Below are 24,870 nucleotides of genomic sequence, written 5' to 3'. Positions count from 1 at the left end.
GTTGAGAACCTGAGCTCTCTTTTCAAGAAATCAGGTAAAGTTGGAAGGCTATAGCTAATATTTTATCTAAAATTTTTAAACCTTCAGTCACAATTTTGTTTGTTTTTTATCCTGGGAACCCAGGTTTCCAGCTCTGTGTTTATCTGGATCAATACTTCAATTACAAATCTGTTGTCTGCATTTATAATATGTATCTTTCCAGATGATGGATGATTCATTAGTTAAGGAAGAAATATTGGAACCTGAAAATGATGGTGATGTGTCAGAAACAGGGTTTGAATATGGAGCTTTAGTTTCTAACCTCATGGTTGACAGTGGTGGAGGGACGAAAGATCAACCAAACCTGTCAGCATCTTCCAATTTCAGTCATCCTCCTGATGATGAGCCTTTCGTCTCTCAAGCCGGGCCCTCAGGACTACAAGGGGTAATAATGCAATTTTTATTTTTCAGTACAATTGTATTTTTTCATCTTCATGCTACTTAATGTAAATAATATGTGGAGTAATGTTTTTGTGTAGCTGTCTTTTTTGTCTTGTAATAAGTGTTTTATCAGAATAATATGGAATAATAAGAGTTGTCTGTATTTTATACATCTGAACTCTGAGAATGTTTTAAAGTTTTATTGTTGCTGTTCTGTATGTTAATATTCTCCCAGCTTCTTCATTTAGCCATTTCCATACATAAGGAATAAGCTTTATGAATCCATCACTACCATATTCTTTTGACTTTAGCCATATATTTCACATGTCTTCCTCAGTCATGTTTCTCGACCTTAACTTCCTTCTCTTTCCTAGCTCATCAGGACAATGTTACCGTATATCACGGCCTATAAGGCGGCGGGGTGCATAAGACGCCCCCCCCAAATTTCCATTTAAAAAGTAGCTTTTGAGCTCTATTTGCTGTATAAGACCAGTACCCCAAATGTGACACTTACCCACTGACTCAGTAGTCCTTTACCAACCATCCTTGATTTTTTAAAATAAGGCCAATTCACTTCAAGTAATGTCATCAAATTATACCCGCTGGTGTAGTGTAAACACTAGTGACGTCACTGAAGCGTGGTGGGAGTGTTCCCTCGTCTCGGTGGTGTGACTATTTATACAACATGTGGTTCAACAGCAACCACCGTATTCTAATTGTGGTGTTTCATTAGGATTTGAGTGAAAAAGGTTACCAGTATGTACTTACTACATACATTTATTACACAAATATATATATATATATATATATATATATATATATATATATATATATATATATATATATATATATATATATATATATATATATATATATATATATATATATATATATATATATATATATATATATACTGAATATACTATGTACAAAAAATGAATGTTCAATGAATTATTTATGGTGCATTAGGGTACTGGTCACTTCTGATGGGCTATAAATAGCCTTCTTTATCTCCCCTACATCTCACCCTGAGCCAGACGGAAGGGTCTTGGTAAATAACATGTTTGCTTATTTTCCATTTACTTTAAATAGATTTACCGAATTATTTGTTTTATTTATTTATTTATAATATACTGTAATATATTAAACACACTGTAATTATTTTCTTTAATTTATAAACTGTTTTGCGACAAAGGAATGTTCTCCAGTAGTGTTTCATTAGGATTTGAGTGAAAAAATATTACGTACTTACACAATTGTTCCTCTTACTTTGACAACACAACATACATACAGTATATTATTTCTCAGTTTTGATCTTTTTTTTTAATTTTTGTATTTATTTATAGTTAGTTACTTAAAATAAGGCCAATTCACTTCAAGTAATGGCATCAAATATTACCAGCTGGTGTAGTGTAAACACTAGTGACGTCACTTGAGCGTCTGTAATTAACCGTCGATAGTTTCAAGAATTAATGCACTCATTTACTGAATATTCTTTGGAAAAAAATAAAATTTAAATCAATTATTTATAGGAGATAAATATTATTATGAGTAAATATACCGATACCGGTATGCATTACTGACCACCTCCACGGCTCCTCACTGGCAAATGGGGGGGGGGGCGTGGGGAGGGGTGTGTGATGATAGCTGTGTTTATTATAGGGGTATAAATCTCTTTTACGGTATGTTAGACAGGTTTATAATACATTTTTATTATTTTAATATACCGGTAATCTTAATTTGAATCCAGCTTGCCAAACGTAAGTTTCAGTATAAAATAATTAGTGGTAAGACCTTGTGAGTGGCTTACGATGTTTTCATCACCACTCTTGACACACTAAACCACAATATTTAAGAGGTAAGAATTTTAAACTTGGTGGTTTAGACGACCCCCTAACTTTGGGCAGATTTTTTTAATGTTCAAATTTCGTCTTATAGGCCGTGATATACGGTAGTTGTAGAAAACTAATTTGGATTTACTTTATATAGTTTTTTAACAACTGAGGTGGATAATTGAGAGAATACAAATATTAAAACCAGATGGTATCAAGGCCATCCAGTTCTTCAACTTAACTTCAGTGAACAAGCTCTTATATCAACAGATTGGCTTCAACCATATATACAGTGGTCCCTCGGTTAACGAACACAATTCGTTCCACAGAGTCATTCGTTAACCGAAAAATTCGTTAACCGAATCCATTATTTCAATGGGATATTGGGTAATTGGTTCCAGCTCACAGAAAAGTACATACAAAGTAAAGCCAAAAATGCATAAAGTCAAAAATACTCCTAAAATTCCCCTGAGTTGGCCTTAAATCACTATACAGTATACAGGTGTTCCCCTACTTACGACTGCTTCAACTTACGTACGTCCATCGGTACTTACGACCTGCTCTGACCTTACGACTTTCGGGACATACGACCGCAGCAGTCGTGACCAAAAATATTTTAAAATGACGCGCGCATTTTCTATACCGAAACGTTTCCGTCCCGGGCGAGAGCGTGGTGTGGCTTGGGTCGCCGCGTGGGTACACTCACTCAGTGGAGCGCTTAGTTGGTGTTTGGCTATCGTATCCTATACTGATCGCGCTGTGAACTTTCGTTATTATCGTATTTAAATGACTTTATAATGACTGGAAAGCGTAAAAGTGAGAGTGCTGGTGGTGCTCCAAAGAAAAGGAGACAGGCAATTACTTTTGAGATGAAAATGAAGATAATAACACAGCATGAGAATGGAAAGACTGTAGTAACAATCTCACGTGACCTAGGTTTCTCACACTCGACCATATCCACTATTCTGAAGGACAAGGAACGTATTTGTGATGTAGTGAAAGGAACAACACCTATAAAGGGAACTATAATTTCGAAGAAAAGACAAGGTGATAAGGATAGAAGACCAGATACAGAAGAGTGTATCCTTAAACCTTCTAACCATACAGGCTAAAGCAAGAAGCCTGTTCCAAAGCCTGAAGGAGCAGGCAGGAGATGAATGTGATCAAACCTTTACAGGAAGTCATGGGTGGTTTGATAGATTTAAAAAACGCTACAGTCGACACAATGTTAAGGTGAGTGGAGAGGCAGCTAGTGCTGATGTTGGTGCTGCCGAAGCTTTTAAGGAGGAGTTAGATGAAGTGATTGTGGAAGGGAATTATTTGCCTGAGCAAATATTCAATGTGGATAAGACTTGATTATTGTGGAAGCGCATGCCTGAGCGGACATACATTCACAAAGAGGCGAAAACAATGCCAGGATTCAAGGCATTCAAGGACAGAATTACACTTCTGTTGGGGGGAAATGTTGCTGGTTTCAAGCTAAAGCCTGTCATGATCTATCATTCAGAGAACCCCAGGACTTTTAAACATGTCAGCAAGCACACACTGCCAGTGTTTTATCACAGTAATAAGAAAGCCTGGATGACCATTGTACTGTTTGAGGATTGGTTCATGACTTCTTTCATTCCACGAACCAAGATGTATTGTCTGCAACAATGGATTCCATTTAAGATTTTGCTGATTTTGGATAATGCACCAGGACACCCACCACACCTGGACGACATGCACCCTGATGTTAAGGTAGTGTACATTCCACCTAACACTACCTCTGTCATCCAACCCATGGATCAAGGTGCTATTGCTGCCTTTAAAGCGTATTATTTACGCACGACCTTCGCTCAGGCTGTTGCTGCTACTGAAGGTGAGAAAACGCTCAGAGAGTTTTGGAAGGAGTACAACGTTTTGTCTTGTATAAAGAACATTAGTGCAGCATGGGATCAGGTTACAAAACATTGCATGAATGGAATACGGAAGAAGGTCCTGAAAAGATATGTCAACAGTTTCAAAGGATTTAATGAAAATGAAGTTATTTCGGATATTAGTAACAAGATAGTGGAGTTAGGTAAACAGCTGGAGTTAGAAATTGATAATGATGATGTTGAACAGTTATTTGAAAGTGTAGCAGAAGAGCTCAGTAACGAGGATCTTATTGGACTAGATGCACAGAAAATTGCAGAGGAATAAGAGAGACAAAATGTAGAAGAAGAACCTGCACCCCCCAAAAAGTTTTCAGTGAAACATATGGCAGAGGCATTTGCTACAATTAATAAAGCAATGCAAATGTTTGATGGCATGGATCAAAATTATGAGCGTTATGCCAAAGTTGACAGAACGATCCAAGATGCACTTGCTTGCTACAGAGAAATTTATAATGAAAAGAAAAAGCAAACTGTGCAGTCTAAATTGGACATCTATTTCAAGAAGTCCCCCAGTGCTGTCTCTTCACGCCCCACCAGTGCGGCCTCTTCACTCCCTCAAATGAACCAATACCTTCAACCAGCAAATTTCCACAGCACATAAACCTGTCTGAAGAAAGCGACATTGATGACACACCCAGCCCTGTCTCCTCTTCTGCTTCTTCCAATTAATATAGTCTCCATGTATCCTGTAAATAGAAAATTATGGGGGCCCTGTGTGCATTCAGCTGACTACATTTAAGGCAAGTGCACAGTCACACTGTATCCATTCCTCATTATTTATTACTTTTACTGTACTGTATCCATTCCTCATTATTTATTACGTTTAGTGTACTGTATTTCATTGTAGATTTTTTTTTTTTTTTTTTTTTTATATCTGTCGGACTTACGACCTGGATTTGGGTCCCTAACCCCGACGTAAGTTGGGGAGCACCTGTATTTATTTCTGAGAATATGGAAATGTAATATTTTTGCTGAAATGACGTACGTATTACAGTGGAAAGTGACGAAAGCAATGACTTTTGCTTTCTTTCGTTCAAAAGATGTTACCGTAATCGCTTTTCGAATGGTTTTCAGTTGTGGGATTATGAGGCTAATGATAGGATAGAATATTATTGTAATACAGTACAGTACAACAGTTTTTTAACTGAAAACCATTCGAAAAGTGATTATGGTAAAATCTTTTGAACAACGAAAGAAAGCGAAAGTCATTGTTTTCGTCATGATTTTATCCCACTTTCCACTGTAATATGTACGTCATTTCAGCCAAAATATTACATTTCCATATTTATTTCTGAGAATATATTCATTCAGTCACAGTTAAGGTAAAATATACTTGTGATGTAATATTTTAATGAAAATACGGTATCGTAGTTTTCTTTTGTTTCAAATTTAATTAACAAAGATTGATGTTTCAAATGTAATGAACAAAAATTTATGTACAGTATCTATAAATAAACTTAAAAAAATGAATACTTTGTTTTACATCGTCCTGTGCTACCATACCATGCATTTGGCTACTTTGGGCTTGCTATGATGACGCAAGAGATCTGCCCTGGCAACTGTACCGACACTCACAGCTGGTGGTGCGTCGTTTCCATTGTTTACTGGTAGTTACTGGTAAATATTTTTCAACCTAACGAAACTATTACCCATTTAGAGGTCGACCCCCAATTTTTTGCCAAATAATTTGGTCTTAAAAAGTCAAACTACATACTGTACAGGTATATACGGTAAATAAGGACATGGGGGGCCAGGTTTTTTTTAGGGGGGGGGGGCAGCAATAGTACACGGATTTTTAACATTCACGAGTATCTCTGTTACCTAACCCCCGCGTATGTTAAGGGCCGACTGTATATCAACAATTTCACAAAACACAAATCACGGACAACTGGAGATTCAGAATTTGGACAACACTGACAGCTGTCAATGTCTTCACTCCTCTTCGACAGAGAGCACAGTAAAGAATGACATTGTTCTCAGTCTGGCTTAACCTTACCTTTGACCTCATGTCAGTAAATGCATTGCCTAACTGTGCTGGTCACTAATCCTTCAGGTGGTCTCCTGAATCTGGGTAGTACGGTGAGGTCAGCTTAACACAGTCACTAATTCTGGTGTTGGGTGAGGTAAGGGCCGCGGGGCGGTCGGGACGACTTTGACCTACTGTATGTCATATGATGTGAATCAAAGCTTGGGGATTATTGGGAGGGGGTGATTGAATAACTATACCTGGCTGCTGGTTAGCCGAGGAGAATTAATCCACATTTGCACATCTGTGAGGATGTGGGTGAAGTTTTTGTTGTTGTTTTATAATATTTTTTTTTAAACTCTAATTTCCAAAATTGTAAATCTTGGGCTACATTTTATAATTATGTTCCCTAATCTATTGTTATAACAAAATTGTGGTTAGTGAAGCAACATTAAGAGAAGGACACCTGTACATAATATCATTTATTGGTAGTCTAACTACAGGATATGCATTTTTATATGTAATTTAGTGTCTTTAGAAAGAGTGCTTAATTTAAGTAGAAAGAGTGTTTAATTTAAGTGAAGCATTTTATGTTGAGTGACTGGATAGGCATGTCAAGGTGTTTTTCTATGCAATATGAGTATTGAAGCACTTTTTCCACTTTTTCAACATTATTTGATTGTGTAGCTGTCTTAATTTATTGCCTTATTAAGCATTTATATATGTCTCCTCAGTGGTCTAGTCTGGGTGATGGTGGTGATGCCTCAAGTCAAGGTTACTGTGGTGATCTGAACCAGGAGTTGTCATTACAAGGTCTTCCTGGAACACAGCCACAACAAACACACCACCTGGTGAGTGTTAGACTTTACTTTTTACCAAAGAGGTTGTCATCATGTGTAAACAATTCTTCATGAACATTTTCCTTTTATTTGTTTATTTTCTTAATAATTATTTTTTTTGGAGAAGCTGGAGTGTTGATTTTTTGTCTGCATATATATATATATATACATATATATATATATATATATATATATATATATATATATATATATATATATATATATATATATATATATATATATATATATATATATATATATATATATATATATATATATATATATATATATATATATATATATATATATATATATATATATATATATATATATATATATATATATATATATATATATATATATATATATATATATATATTCCTCGACTTACGACCTACTCGACTTATGACCACCCGGACATACGACGGCTGCAGTCGTATAAAATATTTTTTAAATTACGTATTTTCGAGTTCCGATGTTAGTGATCGTGCTGTGTACTGACAAAATTTTCGTTTGTGATGCCCTTTAAAATTGCTGGCAAGCGTAAAAGTGAGAGTTCTCGTTGTGCTGAGAAGAAAAAGAGACACACATTTTAGATTTTCTATGTATTATTTTTGCCTTTTCAAGTTACGACCAATTCGACTTACGACCTGGTGTTCGGTCCCTAACCCCGTTGTAAGTCGAGGACTGACTGTATAGTATATACTGTATGAGGAAAGATGTACAGTGAGACAGTTGTTAGAGATGATAAGGTATATTGTATTTGGATGAGATTTTAATTTTGAAGAGATTACGAAAAAAAAAATACCAATACTGTATATCATTAAAAGAAGGAAGCTTATGTGTTGCATGAATGAAGCCAAACTAAGCATATTGAAAGAGTTGGGTGTCTGCCTCACAGATGTTTATTGTCTCAGGTACAGTACTAGTTATAAATTGAGCTTTTATATTTACAATAATTATTTTTTTAATTAATTAAAAATAATACAGTTGTACCCCACTTAACGCGGTCAATTGAACCCAGAGGGTCCCGTGTTAAGTGAAATCCGCGTTAAGTGAACAACAGAACATATGGGATTAATTCCAATAGAAACCGGCCCGACCCCCAAACTCCACTTTTTGAAGGCACATACCTATGTTGTAGTAAAAATAACATCTTAATTTTATGATGGTACATGCACACAATTAAAACTTAAGAGAAATAGAGAAATACAGTCGCCAAGTTAATGTCCATTCAAATAATGGACTCAACCTTGCCTCCCCCCCTCTTCCAACCGCCCGGTCAATCCCAACCCTCCCCCCCACCCCCCACCAATCCTCCCTTCCAGGGTTTTTAACATTTAGTATTAAATAATACCTCAGATTAAAGTTAGGATAATATAATTGACATTGCTGGATTCCTTGTAAGACCAGGAATATTTTGAATATAAATGTCATATATTTTGCACAAAAGATAACATAGTTAATTTGAGAAAAATTTTTATCTAAAATTTGTATGTCTAATGCAAAAATATGATGTTTATATTCAAAATGATCATCAAATTATAAGAATTCCAGCAATGTAAATTATATTCAGACCGGGTAATTTGTATGAATTTTATGAGCTAAAACAAATATCTTCAGTTAATAAAAAAAAAATAATTCTTCACGGGTAACAGATGGTCGGTCGGTCCCTCCCTCCCCCCCACCAACCGTCCCAAGGAGATGTGTGGGATAACCACTAAATTTTAATAAATAATACCTCAAACTAAAGTTAGGATAATATAATTGACATTGCTGGATTCCTTGTAAGACCAGGAATATTTTGAATATAAATGTCATATATTTTGCACAAAAGATAACATAGTTAATTTGAGAAAAATTTTTATCTAAAATTTGTATGTCTAATGCAAAAATATGATGTTTATATTCAAAATTATCATCAAATTATAAGAATTCCAGCAATGTAAATTATATTCAGACCAGGTAATTTGTATGAATTTTATGAGCTAAAACAAATATCTTCAGTTAATAAAAAAAAAAATAATTCTTCACAGGGTAACAGATGGTCAGTCGGTCCCTCCCTCCCCCCCCACCCCCCACCAACCGTCCCAAGGAGATGTGTGGGATAACCACTAAATTTTAATAAATAATACCTCAAACTAAAGTTCGGATAATATAATTGACATTGCTGGATTCCTTGTAAGACCAGGAATATTTTGAATATAAATGTCATATATTTTGCACAAAAGATAACATAGTTAATTTGAGAAAATTTTTTATCTAAAATTTGTATGTCTAATGCAAAAATATGATGTTTATACTCAAAATGATCACCAAATTATAAGAATTCCAGCAATGTAAATTATATTCTGGCCGGGTAATTTGTATGAATTTTATGAGCTAAAACAGGCAGTCAGGCAGGGTGGGGCAAATCTAAAAATAGCATCTCGAGCCGGACACTCACCGCGTATATGTGGAAAAAATCCGTGTTAAGTGAAAGTTCAGCTCTGGCGAGGCACCGCGTATATGATAAAACGCGTTAAGTGAAACCGCGTTAGGCGGGGTAATACTGTAATGTGTTTAAATAAGCAACAACATTTTTAATTCTGGAGTTGGTTTAGGTAGAATTTAGCCTACTGGAGACAGCAACTGGGGGATTCATTAGATTATGGGAGACCTCAACTTCACATTTAGGAATCAGGTTGATTTTTTTTTAGCCATTTTCAGACAAAAAAAGTGCATCTTATATGCCGTAAAATATATTATAAATCAAATCTTGTCTTACAAAATTATCATGCATGATAGAAACAGGAAGTAAATACACATCCTTACCACAGGTTGGCAACACAGGGGCTAGGGAGAATTGAGAATGTTTGTGGAGTGTTGTGTGATGCAATAGAACAAGATAATCGACACTAATTTGTAAGCAGTATGAGGTACAGGACACTTATTTTACTCTTTACACTATTAAAATTAAATAATATTGTTCCAGTAATTGATCATGATACTACAATTGTGCTTGTTTTTTTTTGGGTAGAAACACTTAGTAAAGTGAGTCAAGTCTGGGGGGTGAGATTCTTACATCACAAAAGGGGAGGAGTTACTGAACTATACAAGCCATGCTATCGCAGGGAAGGATATAAAATACTGAAAACAAGCAGAATTATCACAAAAGTCAAAATTGTCATAATGTAAAATAACGCACATTAGCTTAATGACAGAGGCAAACTTGCATCATCTCGCTGTACCTCCTTTTCCAGCATTCATACCACATGCCTGTATCATGTTACTTAACAATTGGGCTAACTCCAAGCAACATTTGTATATACAGTACAGTAGATGATCATTTTACTGTGCGTGAGGGCCAGTTCACTCACCCAAAGCATTTAGATTGTTGTTGTTGTTTTATGTGATTTTTGTTTGTGTCTAATATGGTTGAAGCTGTGCTGGAAATATACAGTACAGGCCTGTCCATTGCAGACAAGCAGAAATTACTGGAGAGGCTTGCCACAATTGGGTGTGCTTTTCGGTACTGTTTGAGTGATTCACTTGAGTTTATGAAAAAAACAAACAATACAGTGTACTGTATCTACAAAATGTCCAAACTGAAAGATTAAATTCGGACCTTTGGGTAATTCGACAAGGTTGGAGCCCCAAGTTGTCTCGTTAGAAAGGTTGAAGTGGTGCTTTGTTCTTCCAATAAATAATTTTAAAATTCCTGATACTCAGTGTAATTTTATTTATTTATTTTTTACTTCAAATTTCTCTTATGCATCATAGTTTGTGATTAAGTGTAAAGGATTATAACCACATACATCCTCTTGAGTCATTTCAGTTTACCACAGTTTTTTGGTGCATGAGGAACTACTGTATACAGTACATGCCATGACAAAAGGACCATTAAGAACCTTAGTAATAAATAATAAAAAGTTGCAGTATCAGAAGTGATCAGGATACAATACTGTATATGTATGTTATGACTCTTTTTCATTGATAATATTTGTCAGGAAGATTCATCATATTTTATGTTACATTTCCACCATTGATGACACCCTCTTTGGTCACCTGTTGTTTCTGTTTCCATTAATTTAGTGTTGCATGACGTGGTGAGTGACATTCAGTGGAAAGACGAGTAAGTCTCTTCACTGTGAAAAAAATATTAGTTTAATGGCATCCACCTGTACTAATATTCAGTGTTTGGAAATATTTATAAAAAGTTTTGTGTTTGGAAACAATTTATTGTACAAAATTTGATAGGCTTGTCACTAAAAATTATGTTTGTGATGGAATATGGTGCTGATAAAGTAGACTTATAATGTGTTTTCTGATGAAGTTGGCTTCATGAGCAAACAAGTACAGTACTGTACACAAGGAAAGTGATATCTTTTTTAATTCTGGTTATTGCCAGTGACTTAGTATGTGGTATACAGATATTGTTCAGGATTTTGTCATGTTGTTGAGATACATTTTGAAGTACCCAGTACAGTATATTCACTGTCATCTCAAATAAGCTACAGTGACATTGTGGTATGGAAAGTGAATTTATGTGTGACGGTGTTTTTTCTTTTGAGTACATTACATTCTTGCTCATTGAGGTGAAAAGTTATTCTGGAACATATACGAAGAATATCATTACTGTGAGGTTGTTGTTGGCTGAAAGATCCTCCAGCCGTAATGAGACCAATTATATTTGTGGTTCGTGGTGAGTACTGAATATTTTATGAGGGTTATTGTTCTCATGTGATTAAAGCTACACATTTTTTACATATATCAAATCCTATGCTGTACTGTATAATATGTAATCATTTGTTTTAAACTTATATGAGAAACTAAAAGATCATAACATTGAATGTGTTGTGGAAAATGAAATATATTTGAAACATATAAAATGGTTATTCAAACTGCATATCCTTATTTGTGGAAATGTTTGTTAGTAGTCATGGAATGTGTTACTGATTAGTTGTTGGTACTGTATGTTGTGAGGGCTATGAGGCCCATACACGAGGATTGTTTTGGTGAGGAGATAGGTGGAAGGAGTTTATTCACTGATTCTCCAGCATCATTCTTACATGGTGATGGTGTGGACTTTGTCTGTGTTAGATTGTTTCACTCATTATTTTCAATATTTACTGAGCTGGAAAAACTATTCTGCAGATCGTGTTGAGCTGATTTACAATGAGCACAATCGTGGTATTTCTCCTGAGAAAGATTTTGGAGATGTGTAAATGTCTTCAAAATATACAAAATGCTTAAAACACCCAATCATAAAGCAAATAGCAAAACACTTTATAGAACTGTGGACTTGATACATTACAGAATCTGAATTTTTTGAAAGAATGATATGAAATATGTTCACAGATGTCATTGAAACACAACAAACTGTACTGTATTCTGATGAGAGCAACATTTAAAAAAATTTAGAATGATCCTGCCTTTAGTAGTCACAAGATATCATAATATTTTAGAGAACACCAGAAGACTTACACTGTATTGTAATATGTTTGTGCTACACATGAACTTTGGCTCTGATTTAAATACAGTGCAGTACAGTACAGTATGTGTAAAAGGAGAAAATAGCATTGTGGAAAGGTTGATAGTCAGCTACATTCCAAAAATTTTTTAAAGAGCATAGATATGATCCATTTCTATAGTGAGATTCTCTGTTCTCCATACACAGTTTGCTTGTATGTGATAAGGGAAGCAAGAGAAGATATTGCCTTGCAGCACTGTTGATAATTTTCTGAATCAGCACAACTGAAGATTGACTATTTAGTCAAAAATGAATTTACTTTTTGAGAGAGTAGCAGAAAATTCTGTTTCCTATGGAGACAACTTCACCTTTGTTGTGGAGACAGTAAATAAATTACAGCTGGAATGTGATACAAGATGATACAACTTTACCTAATAAGTAACAGGAAAAGCAATGTCTATGATAATGATCTTATATACTTTGAAGTCAGATCAGTGTAGTAAGTTATGACTATCACAGTTGTGAAGGTGTGAGGATAAATATTGAGAACTGAAACAAGAGGTGTTTTGTCACCTCTACTTGCACCACTGGAATATTGTTGTGTGTTGACAGTATCTTTCAAGGCCAGTGAATGTTCCAATCTAGAAAATGTGTTATTAATTTAGTTGAACTTCTGAAATTACTCAAGCAGCACTCATTGTATTATTATTAAATCCCCCCCCCAGGCCCTGATGTGGGTCAGTGACCTGTGCCCAGGTGGGCTAATACCTGTATAAAAAAAAGAAAAGTTTTGTGATATACAGTAAGATCTGGTATTTTGCTAGTAATGTAGACTGGAAAATTGTGCCCAATGCAAATACATAAACTATTGGGAAAAATAACAACATAGACTGGCCACTCTACATCAATCTTTGATTTTCCCATATATGTCCTCCAAATGATACAAATTCTGTCTTTTTTGACCTGATTGTACTTTCTGGAAACTAGTTTTTAGGCCTTCCTCAAGTAACTTAATCACACGCTGCTTATCCTGCATCGAGTACTTGGCAAACTTAACTCCCTTATGATAGTCCCACTTCTCCTTTTCCTTATTTGGCTGCTTAGGTGGGTCTGTCCCACCCCCACCAGCACCAGTAGGACCCCCAGTAGAGGTAGAGGCCATTATCTTGACTCGACAGGTGGAAGCACCACCCAAAAAAGCACACAATAACAGCCCGGGCGATCACTAGGTTGGCGCAGGCTACAACGTGATAGTTGCGTTCTTGTAAACCTCTTTTACGTTCACCACCGGCAATTCGATCACCAAAACGCTTCTTGGAAACATTCTTCTGACCTTGTCTTTCCGTATTCATCGCTAACACAACAAAATTGGAGAAAATAGTGAAAATCATGGAATAATTGACAGAAACTGATCACGTGATGCAAACAGAGAGCGCTGGTGTAAACCGTTATGAGTCCTCACTGCAAAACATTCTTTTTACTTATTCTTTTCATACAGTATTTATGGGTAACTGCTAAATTTTCCCCCCCCCAAAAATACAGAGTACCTCTCAAAAAACACTTCACAATCAAACGACTCGAATCAATTGAACATGTGATGTCGAACGTGAACTGTAAACATTGCATAACCCCGTGCCACGCTTAAAATGTTGAGGATGGAATAAAAACATTGGGGATGGAATCGCGCTACAGCCAACATTCGTATGCAAAAGTTTGCGTTTTACAAACAGTGTTCCCCTATTCATCAATTGCGTTGCAACCAATGCGCGTTGACAAAACACGCATTGTAGCAGAAATGACTGTAACTGGTATGAGTGTTGTGACGTCATTCAAGACGGTGACCAGCATTCAACTGGCGAAATTCACGATACTTTACGCCAAATATAAGACTTGGTTACATTAGTTAGTGCTCGCGAAATGAAATTGCGCGAAATATGAGATTTTACTGTAGTCCAGAATGCGACATCAAGCTTTATACCTAGATACATAAATGCCTAACATTAACTCGCCAGGCCAACATACAGGCAATTAAAACATCTAATAATTACTTAAATACGTAATATTAGGAGGACCTGGCATTTATTTGCAATTCTCAAAACCCCCTTCTGCACCCTCCATCACACGCATTGCTACCGTCATCTCTTGTCCTAGAGCGAGCAGTAAACAAATGTCAACTCTCGAGGGGTGGAGATGGGTGGGATGTCGACGTCGCATTCTGGACTATATCACAAAAACTGTTTTTTTTAGAAAATAACGGCATTTTGTTCAATCCAGAATGCGGAAAGTATTCACTGAGATGTAGCAGCAATAAAAACAATTAAACACCACTGTACATGTATATAGAACTACAGTACTAAGTTTGTATTGGTACTCACCGATGGGCGGAGGTGGTAGAGCGAGTGTGTGGTGGGTAGTGGAGCGAAGGAGGAGGATGGTGGGAGGGGAGGAGTATGGTGGGAGAGGAGGAGGGTAGTGAGTCACTGAGACTCTGTGGCTGCCTCCTCCAGCTCTGACTGGGGTTCCTCTGACGTTGCTTGCTCCTCCTCCGTTGATGTTTGCTCTTCCTCGGCTGCCAGCTGTTGTGAAGAAGCTACTTTTGCCGTCCTGCGACGGAAATATTAATCCAGTGTTGACTGCTTGGTGCTCCTCATCTTCTTCTTATAGATCTCAGTGTAACAACCAAGACTGTCCTCAATTCTGCGTTGAACCTTTGAGCTACGTTCTCTGTTTGGGTCGTCACCTAGAAGGATTTGCATTGCTTGCTGGAACATTTTCAACGATTCTGCCAACCTCTTGGAAGTTAGCGTTCATTGAGGTTCTTCTTCGTCGTCTTCAACGGGACTGTGTTCTGTTAGTTGTTGCTGATCTTCAATTGTGAGCTCTTCTGTATGGGATGCCAGGATGTCTTCAATATCCTCTGATTCCAGCTCATCAAAGCCTGCCTGCCTAGCCAAGCTGAGGATATCCCTATTCACAGCTGGGACTAAGTCCGTGAATCCCGTAAAACTGTTGACGCACTCGGGCCACAGTTTATGCCACACACCATTCAGGCAACTTTCTGAAACCTCTTCCCACGCCTTGCCAATGTTGTCAATTGCGTGAAGAATGTTGAAGCCATGCCAATGTTCTCGGATCGTAGGTATATTTTCTCCGTCTATAGCCTTGAGCAGCTGGGCCATGGTACGGCGTAAATAATACGCCTTGAATGTGGCGATGACGCCTTGGTCCATAAGCTGCATCAGTGCTGTCGTGTTGGGAGGCAGGAATACAACTTTTACCCTGTCATGCAAGTCGTCGAGATTGGGAGGATGAGCTGGAGCATTGTCAAGGATCAGAAGAATTTTGAAGTCAAGGTTCTCCTTGGCACAGTATTCCTTCAGTGCAGGGTTGGCGTACACATGTAACCACTGGCTAAATATGGCGCCGGTTGTCCATGCCTTTTTGTTTGCCTTGTAAATGACAGGAAGGTGATCCTTAGAGTAACCTTTCAGTTTCCGTGGGTTAGCAGAGCGAGAAATCAGCATAGGCTTCAGCCTGAAGTCGCCGGCAACGTTCGCGCCAAGCAGCAGCGTCAAGTGGTCTTTGCCGCTTTAAAACTTGACGCTCTCTTCCAAAAGAGACCAGTCTCATTCATATTGAAGACTTGCTTCGATGAGTAGACTCCTTCCTGGATAATCTGTTTGAATTCTGGCGGGAATGTCTTGGCAGCAACCGTATATGAACTGGCAGCTTCACCAGTCATCTTAATATTGTGGAAGTTATACCTGCGCTTAAATCGTTGAAACCAGCTGCGGCTGGCCGTAAAGGTCTCTTCCTTCGATCCTTCACCCTTTTCTTCCTTTACAACGTCAAGCAAGGATCTGGACTTATGCTGGATAATCATAAGGCTCACAGGCGCATTGTGTTAATTTTGGTCCTCCATCCACATGGCCAGCATCTTTTCCACTTTTTCTATCACAGTGCTTCTAGTACGAGTTGTTTTAGTTGCACTGAGAGTAGTACCACTTCCAGCACTAACCTTAATCTTGTCAGCGTTGGTCCGGATAGTACGCACCGTTGTGGGGATTAGTTCAAGTACAGTGGTTATGTCCACAGCACTTTCCTATTTTTCAAATCGGGTTAATACATCCATTTTTTAGCAAAGGTAAATGGTCGTTGCCTCTTCACTACACAAGCATCAGCAGCACTTGATGGGTGCTTGGAAGCCATTTTGAATGGTTAGAGTACAGTTTTAGAGCAAAAGCACTTAAGCACACACGAATGATGTGAAGTCGTAACAGAGACTGGCTTGGCGCTGAGAGACCATAGCGCGGCCAGACAAGATCGGGTGATGCGCCGTAGAAAGTAGTCCATGAAGACGCAAAACGACAAAGTATCTGATCACCTGGACGTTAAACGAATTTTTGGTCTCTAAAGTTAACAACGTAGTACCGAAACAACTTAAGCATGACGACGTTATACGAGGACTTACTGTACAATTGGGCTCAAAGACCAAATTTGCTCAATGAGCAAAAAAAAAAAAAAGACTACATCAGGTGCTGGGGACAACAATAATGCCAGAATTTCGCTATTTGGGTTCCTCTGAAACAGCCACAATGCATTATGGACAGTCTCAGCATTGCAGAACACGATATAATTATAATAACGCTTTGTGGATACCACGTTTCTGTCCAGAACGCGAAGGGGCAAAGGTTCTGTTGCCACATTGTGATCTGGATTATTTTGGTCATGTCCACAACTTGTCCACTTGGATAATCATATCACTCCGGCCTGCATTGAGTGAACAAGTAAGTCTGTAACAACGACAGATTACCCTGTTTTAGTGTTTAAGCTGACCTTATTTTCATTGTCACTATATGTGAGTAATGTTTATGATATTTAAGAGCATTTTTTCACGAAAACTATTTTTTTTCCTCTCTTTCAGAATACTGGCGTATTTCCAATGGCTAGTGTCGAAGAAACACCCACGACGTACTCTGGCAGTAAAGTTAAGTCTTTATTTGAAGAAAAGTTAAAGACGTTGGTTGATAAAAGTTGTGATCGCAGTGATTTTTTCACCGATGAAAGGTATGATCTAGTAAAGGAAGAAGTGAAAGAAGCAAAGAGATTGAAAGCAAATAAGGAACCTCTGTCATCAAAGCACTACAGAAGGTTGAAGAGATTTGATGTGATCACCATAGGGGAAGTAGAGAAATTGATAGAAAAAGCGTTGACAGATCCGTGTGACAATATTCGCTACTATTGTAGGACTGAGGACTTATTTGATGCTTTGGAAGCAGCACATACAAATACTGGCCACAAGAGAACAAGAGTAATGGAAGCCGAGCTGAAAAAAAAGTACTGCAACATAACTCGACAGGTAATTGATCTTTATTTATCACTGTGTGAACAATGCCAGCTGAAGAAAAAATTCCAAAAAAAGGATTGGTAGAATGGCCGATTCTTACAGGTCAATTGAATTCCCCATGTCAAGTTGATCTAATTGACATGCAAACTGAATCAGATGGAGACTACCATTTCATTCTAAATTACCAAGACCATCTCACTAAATTCACAATTCTTTGCCCACCGAAAACAAAGATGGCTGAAGAAGTGGCACACCATCTAATGGGGATCTGTATTTTTGAGGCACCATATAGTATCCTCCAAAGTGATAATGACAGAGAATTCTCATATAAAGTAATTGAAAACCTTGCTGAAATGTGGACAGGAATGAAGATTGTTCATGGAAAGCCACATCATTCTCAAAGCCAAGGGTTGGTAGAAAGATTGAATCAGGATGTTAGAGATATGCTTGTGCTATGGATGACTGATAACAAAATAAAGAAATGGTCAGAAGGATTAAGGTTTGTTCAGAGCAAGAAGAACCGGTTGCTACACAAGGTAATCAAAAGGAGTCTAATGAGGCTATGTTTGGGTCCCCCAAAGAATCGGGCTGGTGGATTCTTCTCTGCGAGAGGAAATTTACACCTCTCTAGAAACAGAAGAGGATTTAGAGAAATCTCTAAGTTCACATGTAGATAGACCTGAGCATGAAGACAAAGATAACACAGAAATAACCCAAAATAACAAAGAAATATTGTCTGGCATATGTGAGAAGGAAACTACAGGAGCATACAGGTGTTGAATCTGCCAACTTTATGTACAGTGGTCCCTCGATTAACGAGCGCCTCGGTTAACGAATTACCTTCCATAAGATTCTTAACTTCGGTTAACGAGCATTCCCTCGATTAACGAGTTTCTTACGAGCCGACCTGAACATGTTTTTGCTTGCATTTGGCGGTCCACCAGCTGTAGTATTAGTCCGCCAATACAGTAATCAGTTTTAGGGCTTAAATTCCTTACCATTTTAGCAAATATCAAGAAGTTTATACTATTCAATAATTTTAAAAGTTTAATATTAAATTTTTTAGTCATTTTAACAATTATTGAACATAATTTTAGGTAATGAAACTAGTTTTATGCGCGCCATCCAGCCTCTCAACACACCATACAGGCGTCAGTCTGTCTGTCTTTTCAGTGGAGGTAACATCTTGCTTGAGACTCTTCAACTAAATGCTTTTTTCTGTGTTTCCAAGCAAATTATTGGTCATTTTGAAATTTATTTTACATATTGACAATATATAATGCAGTGCAGTGTTGATTTAAAGAAAATAATCTTGAATTACACCAAGAGAACTAAAATTTTATGGGTGAAATGGCGCCATGGGGTGACTTCTCTTCCACCCCAATGCCTTCTCTTCTCCCTTCTCCTCCACCCCCATTCTAATTCCCATCATCATCATCATCATCCAGGAGCCTTCTACATACACACCTCAAAGTAAGTGTACTTTTCTACCTTTTTTTTGTTGAATTTAGGCAATTTTCGGTGAGCTGAAACCAATTACCCAAAACCCATTGAAACAATGATTTCGGTTAACGAGTTTTTCGGTTAACGAGCAACCTTCTAGAACGGATTGTGCTCGTTAACCGAGGGACCACTGTACATGTATCTGAAGAAGAAGGATTTGGAGGATAAGTGACATGTAATCTGTGCCTCCAAAAAAAAAAACTTATTGACAGTGAATGCCGAGGTGCCAAGTTTGGATTACATAAACAGGCTGAAGATATGCTGTCTCTTTCCAATTCAAATTTACCTCCTGTTGAGCTGGGTTAAAGCATTGTTGTAAGAGTCCCAGATGTTGACCGAGGAAGACTTGCCCCCAGGAATGTGCCAGCTGTCGTCATGAGTTTGAATGAATTTGGACTCTACCAACTAGGTACGTAGGAAGGTGTTTTACAAAGGCTGTATGCACAGAATGAATTCACACTGGCGGATTCTAAATTTATCGAGACGGAAGAATTTCCTTCTTCTTCCATATCCCTTCGTTCTGTATCAAGTATCACTTCTGGATCCAAACTGATTCAAATTTCGCCACTGCAAACAGTACTGTATAGACAAAGTGCAAGTGCCGTGAAGTGCGCCTCTCAGTGTCACAACAATAGTGCTGTAAAAACAAATATGTTACTCTATGTTTGCCATTGGTTTCTTATGTTGGTACTTTTATTTTCTCAATACATTAACAGTGACTATTACTTTGCTTCTTTATTTAGTGCTTTTTTCAATATTAAACAAGATTACGTGTATTTATGCTATTTAATTATTTTCCAATATATTCCTGTTTGCAGATTAAATCTATTATTTGTAACTGAAGTATATCGACCTCAGCATTAGAAAATACAGAATACAGTTATGTTTTTCGATGAAGTACAACATGTTTTTTTACTTTAAAAATATAGGCAAGCATATTTACTCATGAAATAAAGTGTTCTCTATTTTACATTACAAAGTAGACTAACTGAATCTGTGTTTACTTTTTCACTGAAAAGTTTTCTAGAATTAATGAGTTTTGTTATTTTATTTGGTACAGTACAGCTGAGCTCTAAGTTTCATAACAGCAGTGATTGTAGAAACAAATAAATTAAGTTAAACATCTACTGGACTTCATTTTTTTTTATTTCCTCCGGGTCTGAATAAAACTTAACTACTGTATAAGCTCATTTCTGATTCTTTGTGAACAACCACCATCGCTTTGTGGACACGACCAAATTAATCCAGATTGCAATGTGGCAACAGAACCTTTGCCACATGCGTTCTGGACAGAAACGTGGCATCCACAAAGCGTTATTATAATTATATCGTGTTCTGCAATGTTGAGACTGCATAATGTGTTTTGGCTGTTTTTGAGGAACCCAAATATCGAATTTCGCTTTCTGCCATTATTGTTGTCCTCAGAACCTGTTGTGGTCATGACAAGTCAAATAGTAAGGCAATTTTTTCACCCAGACCTCTATAGTGGAAGGAGAGGAGGTGGCGGGTAAGCTTCGCCATTGCCAAATTTACCATTTTTATATTTAATCATACAGTACTGATACATTATAAAAAGTATTGTACTGTATTATATATGAAGGGTACAGGTATTAATAAGCACAGATCATTACAGTAAATGTATCTCTATAGTTAATAAAAAACAAAGTAAATGTTTTTACAGTGGTAATGACAGGCCTGGGGAGATGAGGAACCTTTTTGGGGGTGTGCGGTCCCTCCCTACCATCTTACTCCTTACTGAATTTTAAATGAAAGAAAACATTATATAATTTGTATAATGAACATCCTCATAAATTACCGACTCATGAATTATAGGAATAGAATATGAATTAAACTACAGTATTAAGATACAGTCAGTTCAGCTATAACGCGATAGTTGTGTTCTTGTAAAATATCGTGTTATAGAAAATCGCGTAATGGGAATAACAGGGCTTATGGAGAAAATAGGGTTAGGTGCAGATTACTCGTCGAAAAAAATTTAGTAGTTAGCCTAACACAAAGGATAGCACATTAGTTTGAAATAAATGTTACATTCATATCTAATAATGAAATTATATAAATGTAACACTTTACCTTGAAAAAAATATGAATGTAACTTGATGGGGGAGAAGGGTGATTTTGAGGTTGATAACATCGAGCTTCTCTTCAAGTGTTATATCCTTTCTTTTACGATCATCACCGGGAATTCTATCACCAGAACGCTTCTTGGAGATATTCTTCTTTACCATATTCACAGTTAATACCACAAAATTGGAGAAATAGTAAGCAAAAATCGCGTTATAGCAAACAAGCGTTCGCGTTATACAAATATCGTTCCTCTTCATAAATCGCGTTAGAGCAAATTCGCGTTATCAAAACACGCGATATAGCAGAACTCACTGTACTGTACAAAACTAAATTTTGGTGTGTACAATACTGCACTTACTTGAGGGTGTCTTGGTACAGTAATGTGTGGTACACAAACAATGGCCACTGCCATGTGAGGTAGTGTATGTACTGTGTTCACGCAATGTTAATTTCCAGTAAAATTATACACTAAAATCACTGTTGACGTCTTAACACAGCTTAAACATTGTGTTGTAGGTTGATTGTGTCCTATGTACTGTACAGCAATTGTACAGTACATAGGACAACAAACTGTACAAAAACAGGAGCCAACAACAGATGAACCTTGTAGGGGGACTGGTGACAAAGAATTATGACTAAGCCTGCCCTGAGGCTAGCCTGGGGTGGGGGGGGGGGGTCATCTACAAGATGCATCAGCCAATTACAGATGTCCCATGAGGTCACATGACAGCATTAGCCAATCATTGCCCGCAAGCCTACGACCTAAGTGACCTCGAGCGTCTCAGCCTCCTGCCACCCACGCACAGAGGGCCCGGGACTCGGGATAATTTTTCTAAACATGTTATACCACGTACAGTATTTAATATATTATATTATCAATGATAAAACACACACCATAAGTGGCTGATCATACGAGAATATATACAGCAACAATATATGTTGGAGGTGAGAGTGTATCGCTGTATCAGTATTAATAGCTGGGGCCCTTTTCTCGAAATTTATAAAATACATTAATGAAAATGAATGGAAATTAGAAATAATAGATTTATAAATTGCAAGAAGTTGGATGGTCCATCATTATTTGAATGGACATTAACCTGGCGACTGTATTTCTCTTAAATATTAATTGTGTGCATACCATCATAAAATTAAGATGTTATTTTCTACAACGTAGGTATTGTGTCGGAAAAAGTGGAGTTTGGGGGTCGGCCCAGTCTCTATTTTAATTAATCCCATATGTTCTGTTATTTCATTTACGCGTTTCTCGTTTTACGCGGGCCTCCACGGGTTCAATTGACCGCGTAAATGCAGACTATACTGTACTGTAATGAGATACAGGTGATTAATTTTTATCTCTTGTGCAAAAGATATGACGTTAATATTCAAATTATTCGCTGTCTTGCAAGGATTCCAGCAATGCAAATTATATTCTCCTAACTTTAGTCTGAGATATTATATATGATAAAAACTGTAAGCCTAAAACCCTGGCTTGGCAGATGGGGGGGAGGGAGGGAGGGAGCATGGGGGGGGGGTGAGGTGATACGTTTGGCAGTTGGCACCCAAGGTCTAATGTGTGTTTATTTATCAGTAGTTAAATGATTAAGCTTCTCTCTAATAAAATGCCAGTGAAATGACTGGGGAGAGTATAATTTACATTGCTGGAATTCTTATAAGATAGTGATTCATTTGAATTTAAACATGCATTAGTTTGCACTAGACTAAAATTTTAGTATTCATTTTGTACATTATTTTGATTATATATACAGTACAGCTTTGCACTTAGGACAGTGTGTGCATGTAAATGAGTTTCAATACTGTAAATGAATAAAGTTACATATATCGAGCCAAAAATAATAGTTGAAAAACTTTATGTAGACAGAGCTTGGATAGCTAAATTTTAGAATGACCAATAATTTTAATATAAAAAATGCACAAATATTAAAGAGCGCAATTTTCATGATGTTTACTCCACTGGAAACGAATGTAAACATAGAACAGATTACTGAATTACTGAATTGGCAGACCAGCCCATCAGCTGATGCTCACAACAAAACGTGATGTTCGTAAGGATTTTGTTAATCAAATTTTTGTTCGTTAACCGAATTGAAGATTCTTATGGAAGGTAATTCGTTAAATGAAATTTCGTTAACCGAACCGTTCGTTAACCGAGGGACCACTGTACTTGGCTTTTTCCTTAAGGATGGTAGAGACGGTTGAGGGTGGCAAGTTCAAGTGTCTACCAATCTTTACCAGTCCATCACCACTCTTATTATGCCTTATCACATCGAGTTTTACAATTAGGCTCACAGCCTTATGAACCCTCTTAAGGGCAGCACTAGAGGCATTATCATGGGGGCGTTAGGCATGATTGTGTATGCACGAAGTCGGAATTAGCGAAAAAACACGAAGTTGGAGGTAACGTGGTACACCGGACTGCGGAACAGAGGTTTCCTAATGGTGGGAAAACTGATGCTAATGTGCACAGAGTCCTCTTGTGGTAAGAATTCGTATCATGCAGCCGAACGCCAAATTCAAAAACACCCATGCTGCTCCTCCACCCTTAGTGTCCGATGAACCAGGTATTCAACAAGACTTGCAGGGTCTTCTCCTATATGTAATCGTTGGTTAAGCAAATCACCGGTCAACGGTATGTTGGTTATCGGGGTTCCCCTGTACTCTCAATACCCAGTCGCCCTCTTAGCTTTGAACAGGGCCTCTTGTCTTTCAGTTTCACAGTGCTCTTGGCATAAACAATATCATACATAGGATAGAAATGCCAATCAGCTGCACAAAACATTGTTAGAGGGGTGCTACTGCTACAATACTAAACCATTCTAGAATTCATTAATTTTACATTTCCTACTTCAGGGTCGTATTTAGTTTTCACAGTTATGTACTGCTTTATTATGTTATACAACTTATTTTACATGAAATTTTGTAAGTCGAAGGGATTTGTCAATGCAACCTTTACCAGAATTTAAAACTATCCTGAAAATAATTACTATACTCTTATTTGAAAATTTAAATTGAGCCAAATTTTAATTAATGAAATAGTATGATGGAAGTATTATACTGTATGGTAATATACTGTATTTTAGAATCAATTCATATGGTCATGAGCATCTGTTTCCCATACCCCTCTCAACGTTTTTCTGACTAACTACGGTGAAGGTTGGTTAAAAAAAGAATTAGGGAGAGGGGGATTAGTTTACAAGGTGTGAAGTTTAAGGTAGGCACTGTGTAGTTATGGGGTCTTCTTCTACATTGTGTTAGCTGGAGAGAGAGAGTCTAGCGATTAAGACGGGGCATTGAGAGAAGGAGGGAGTGAATAAGAAGGAAGGGAGTGAGAGAAGGGAGGGAGTGAGTAAGAAGGGAGGGAGGAAAGAAGGAAGGAGGGAGGAGTTAGAAGGGAGGGAGAAGTTAGAAGGGAGGGAGAGTTAGAAGGAGGGAGGAAAGGAGGAAGGAAGTGGAGAAGGGAGGGGAGGAGAGAAGGGAGGGAGGAGGCTA

The 24,870-nt window shown here is 37.3% G+C and overlaps 1 protein-coding gene across 8 annotated transcripts in view; it reads left to right on the top strand.

Annotated features, from left to right (window-relative positions):
• The window catches only part of LOC121873535 (zinc finger protein 135-like), a 92,044-nt gene that overhangs the window by 16,607 nt on the left and 50,567 nt on the right, over positions 1-24,870 (top strand). For 5 of the 8 annotated variants that reach the window (XM_042377158.1, XM_042377155.1, XM_042377154.1 and 2 more), the window contains exons 4-5: positions 203-424; positions 6,872-6,988. In XM_042377158.1, coding sequence (XP_042233092.1) covers positions 203-424; positions 6,872-6,988 — 339 coding nt within the window. Of the gene's footprint in view, positions 1-202; positions 425-6,871; positions 6,989-17,352; positions 18,683-24,870 lie in introns of those variants that run through there. The other 3 variants (XM_042377153.1, XM_042377151.1, XM_042377152.1) reach the window with 1 other exon arrangement.

This window comes from Homarus americanus, unplaced genomic scaffold (assembly GCF_018991925.1).
Source record: "Homarus americanus isolate GMGI-L3 unplaced genomic scaffold, GMGI_Hamer_2.0 scaffold30858, whole genome shotgun sequence".
Taxonomy (NCBI): domain Eukaryota; kingdom Metazoa; phylum Arthropoda; class Malacostraca; order Decapoda; family Nephropidae; genus Homarus; species Homarus americanus.
Note: the sequence above shows the minus strand (reverse complement) of the source record. Positions and strands in the feature narration are given on the sequence as shown.